Source organism: Lutjanus erythropterus, chromosome 5 (assembly GCF_056507025.1).
Source record: "Lutjanus erythropterus isolate fLutEry1 chromosome 5, fLutEry1.hap2, whole genome shotgun sequence".
Classification (NCBI taxonomy): domain Eukaryota; kingdom Metazoa; phylum Chordata; class Actinopteri; order Lutjaniformes; family Lutjanidae; genus Lutjanus; species Lutjanus erythropterus.
In genome coordinates, this window is record NC_139321.1 from 1,369,302 (window position 1) to 1,374,023 (window position 4,722).

Below are 4,722 nucleotides of genomic sequence, written 5' to 3' on the forward strand. Positions count from 1 at the left end.
ATTATTATTGATGTGTTTTCAGATAACAGACTGTTGATGTCATGCGACTGTTTTAAACCAGATGACGGAGAGTGCAGTGAAGTTTTTCTATAAAAATCCTGCAGCTCATCTGCTGAAAAGAAGTTTAAAATGACTGTAACACACCTGTCACCTGTGCATAACACTTCCTGCATCTTGTAACTCATCTTCATAATATCAGTATGAAATTATTAGAATTAAGTGTCTGAAATGATTCTGTGCATTTTATTTTTCCTTGACATGACACGCTCACCTCCGACTGTGCTGCGACTGTGAAAGTAGATTCTACCTGAAACTGCTCACAACAAGGTCAGTGGATTATCTTGAGTAACCAGGTCATGATTTCTATAAAGAAATGTTGGTGATTTGAGTTTTTGGCTATTTGAGCTCCACAAGCAGAGTATCATCTAATCCATATTAAATCAGAAAGTTCTCCAAAACTCAAACCAAAACTGTCTAGATGAACAAACAGCACTACAGGTCAGAGAAAAAACGTGCTTTTTTGAATTTGGGGTGAACTGTCCCTTTAACGGTTTATCTACTTCTTTCTATTTTGCTGCTTTAACACTGCAATTTTCGCTTTTTCTTATATTATCTTAAGTTTAACTTTAGTTGATACTTTCTAAGATTTTTCGTCTTTAGTTTGGAGTTTGATGAACTTTTCTGATGTTTGGAGACTTTTTTTTTCACATCTGTTGAACTTTTCTTTGTGTCGAGCTTTTCTGTGTCGGTGTTTGTGGTATCAGCAGGATGGAGGGATGATGGGTGGAGGGATGGATGAAGGATGAGTGAACTCTCCGGAGCGTGTCTCCGCCCGGTGGGGGTGTGCGTGTGGTGGTGTTGGTGCTCCTCCTGTCTCTTCTTTCTTTTCTTTTCTTTTCTTTTCTTTTCTTTCAGTTTTTTATGTTTTTAGTTTAAAGTCTTTTCTGCCTCACAGGGAGGGGGTGAGGAGGAGGTGCGGGATCGTGCGTGTCGTTCGCGTGGCCGGCCGCCGCCTCTGATTGGCTGGCCGTGATTAGTGGCACGCTTCAGTGGTGCGTCATTATGTTAATGAGGTGGTCGCGCGGCACGGGGCAGACCTGCTGCTGCTCATTCAGATACCGGTTCAGGCCCGGGAGGAGGAAGAGAGGGAGGGGGGTCCCGGAGAGCAGGGGGGCGGTCATTGTCCTGGACTCGGTATATAAGCAGGGCTGAGGTCGGTCTCGTGCCAGGCTCACCGGCTCGAGCGCACGAGCTGATCCGGAGCGCGTAAAAAGACGCACAGAGAGACGCGTGCCGCTCGACCCGCAAAACATCCCAGAACACCTGGATTCTGACCCGGATCTGACGCTTCAGGTGAGCCCACGGCAACGAAACAAGAAAAGACTGAAATATAAGGATTTCTTTTTAGAGAAAGTCCTGTAAATGTACAGAACTTTCTTTAAAAGTGTGGTGGAAATAGATTAAGATGGAAGTTTATTTAAAGATTTAGAGAAGAATTTAAAGAAATTTAAAATTTGAATAGACTCAAGGTGCATTTTAAAGCTACTACAAGGAGTTTTTATAGGCTACCAAACAGTCTGAACTTAATAATATGACCTATATAAGAAAATGAGATTATTTCCATAAAGTAATGTTTAATGTCTGCCACCTGGGCGGACACATTTTCCAAAGCAAAATGACAGTAAATAGTGTTAGTCAGTTTAAAGCAAGAGATAACTTAATTTTGGGTTATTTTTGGCGTAATTGTTGCTTTTGTCTGTCAAAATCAACAAAATATTTCTTGTAGCAGCTTTAACTCCAGCCCTGCCACTGTACTGGCAGATTGAAAACTTTGAACTTTCTGATTTTTGGCTTCCGTCTGACGCGCTCCTCTCCTCTCTCCACAGAAACCTGCAGAGACCCGCACCCTGATCATGGACTCCGTGTACTCCGACATCGACACCAACAGCTGTGACCTGTTCCCGCACACGGACGATGAAGACTCCCGCAGCTCTCCGCTCTGCGCGCCGCCATCACCACCACAGCAGCAGAAGAAGCGTCGCCGCGGTCGCGCACGCTGCGAGGCCACGGTGCACGCGGTGAAGAAGAACCGGCGCATGAAGGCGAACGACCGCGAGCGGAACCGCATGCACAACCTGAACGACGCGCTGGACGCGCTGCGCGGCGTCCTGCCCGCGTTCCCGGATGAGACCAAGCTGACGAAGATCGAGACTCTGCGCTTCGCCCACAACTACATCTGGGCGCTGTCCGAGACCATCCGCATCGCGGACCTGCAGGCAGGGAGGACCGGAGGAGTAGTAGGAGGAGAGCCCCCCCTGCTCCTCCCCTCCCCGCACAGCCCCCACAGCGACTCCTGCTCCTGGAGCTCCAGCGGCTCCTCCTCCTCCTCCTCCCCACCGCACTGCGCCTCCAGCCCGGCCTCAAGCCCGGGCAGCCCCGGGGCCCCGGAGGACTACATGCACACACACAGCTACCTGCAGCACGACCTGTTCGGCTTCCGTAGCTTCGTCCCAGGCATTTACTAAGAGACAGAGGGACAGACGGACAGTGTGTTGGATTAACAAGAATCACAGTTTTGCCTTAATGAGCTCATTTCCCTGCTGACTGATGGACTGGACAGGAGAAGAACTTTAGATTTAGTTGTTCTTTTTTTATTTTCTGTTTTTCTCCTCAAACCTTTTGCACTTTTTCTCCCCACCTCCTCCCCCCTCCAGTCTCCCAGGTTACAGCCCCCACTCCTCCTCCCTCAGTCGGAGGTGAAAAGTCAATTTTACAATTTGTAGAGTGATGGAGCAGAACAGAGAGCGTGTAAATCGAGTTTCTCCGCTGTGACAATAGACTGAATGAAGCTGATTCATTATGTATTCTGCCCCCCCCCCCACCACTGCCCCCCACCTCTGTTAGATTATTGTTGTTTTTATTTATTTGACTCGTTTTGTTTGGTCACGTGATATTTGTATTTGTACATAAAGAGATTTTTATTCTATTTACTGGAACCAGTTTTCTACTAAATAAAGTTATAACGTTTCTATAAAACATTTTAATCTCTGTCTTTTCTCTCTCAGTTATTAATAATCTGAAATAATCTGAATTTAATCCGTTTGTTAAAATAACCATAGTAATGAGCTCAGGATGCATTAACCTGTTTTTTTATGATAATTATTAATATTAATAAATTAACGGTTTGTTCAGAGCAGCAGGTGGAAACAAGTTCAACCAAACAAAGATCGTCTATTGTCAGTTTTACTGTCATGTTAATGAGCAACTTATAGAAATATGTGAATAACAGAACACGAATATAGACAGCTAAGACACACAACAACAACAACAACAACAACAACAATAATAATAATAATAATAATAATAAGAAGAAGATAAGATAATAATAATAATAATAATAATAATAATAATAATAATAGTAATAATAATAAAAGACAACAGTCATACGTTGTGAATAATTTAATTCAATAGTTCAATAATTAATTTTCTGACATTCAAACACTTTATATTGTTTTCATTTTTTATTATGAGTACTGAGAACTTTATGTTTCATTTGACAAAGAAACGCACAAAGTAAAATCTTTTCATTGTGGAGTTTTAAAAGTAGAACATTTCAGGGTGGAGTGTGTTTGTGATTGTGTGTGTGTGTATGGGTGTGTGTGTGTGTGTGTGTGTGGGGGGGGGGGTCTAGTCTAATCCCCTCAGCCTCACACACGTCCAGCAGCAGCGGTCTTCTTGTCTCTGCACGTGTTGAGGATGGACAGATAATCAGGGGAGGACACCCGGGGGGACAGAATGATGCTGCCAAGTCTCTGAGGAGAGAAAAGAGGAGAAAAGAAAAAAAGTGAAAAGAAAAGAAAAGAAAAAAGACAAAACTGAGGGGAAAACAAGGTGAGAGAATAACATCGAAGAAAACTGAGAAGACAAGAAAAGTAAAGAAGAAAAGAAAGGAAGAGAAAGAGAGAAAAATTAACTAGATAAAAAAAAAGGTTATAAAGAGAAATAATAAAACAAAAAAGAAGAAAGTACAACAACAGAAACGAAGAGAAAAGGAAGGAAAGAAAGAAACGATCCAAACAGAAAAAAGAAAAGAGAAGAGAAGAGTGGAAAGTTATTATTATTATTATTATTATTATTATTATTATTATTGATGTATTATAGTTGATGTTGTGCATTATAAGAAACAAACATGTTGGTGTTTTTCAGATTGAATCTATTGAAATGTGACAGTGAACTTATTCAAAAGATTCAGTGTATAATTTAAGAATTAATTATTGGTATTGCTATTATTAGTAGCAGTCGTATTAATATTATTATTATAAAATATTATTCATATTGTCTGGACGAGGTTTGAGGTTTAAAGAAACTGGATTTAACGATAAAATGTGTCGCAATCATGAAACGACAAGTGTTTGATTTTGATTTGATGTAACTTTACAGACAGTTTATTGTTTGATTCTCATCGTTACATTCATCTCACTGCAGCTTTCAACTTTTATCATCTTTATTGATCTCAGCAGTTTGGAAACACAGGATGATGATTTATTAATTTATCGCATCAGACTCAGAGAAGTGAGTTCGATCTTTATTTGTCTGGTGTGCGGGCACGCGCGGGCATTGCGCGTCCCCGTCGCTGACTCCGTTGTATTGTGTGTGTGCGCGGGGCCGTGCGTTAATTGAGCGGGATTAACGGCCGTCGGGCCGCGTGCACCTGCAGACTCA

The 4,722-nt window shown here is 42.1% G+C and overlaps 1 protein-coding gene across 1 annotated transcript; it reads left to right on the forward strand.

Annotated features, from left to right (window-relative positions):
- The first annotated feature begins 1,162 nt into the window (after positions 1–1,162).
- On the forward strand, positions 1,163–3,044 carry neurog1 (neurogenin 1). Its single transcript, XM_084718321.1, has 2 exons — positions 1,163–1,353; positions 1,887–3,044. Exon 2 carries the CDS (start codon positions 1,914–1,916, stop codon positions 2,523–2,525), a length of 612 nt encoding a protein of 203 aa, XP_084574447.1. The 5' UTR covers positions 1,163–1,353; positions 1,887–1,913; the 3' UTR covers positions 2,526–3,044.
- Positions 3,045–4,722: the final 1,678 nt, after the last annotated feature.

Bases quoted from the DNA above. Each gene is read 5' to 3' on its own strand.
- neurog1 (XM_084718321.1), top strand. From the start codon at position 1,914: ATGGACTCCGTGTACTCCGACATCGACACCAACAGCTGTGACCTGTTC.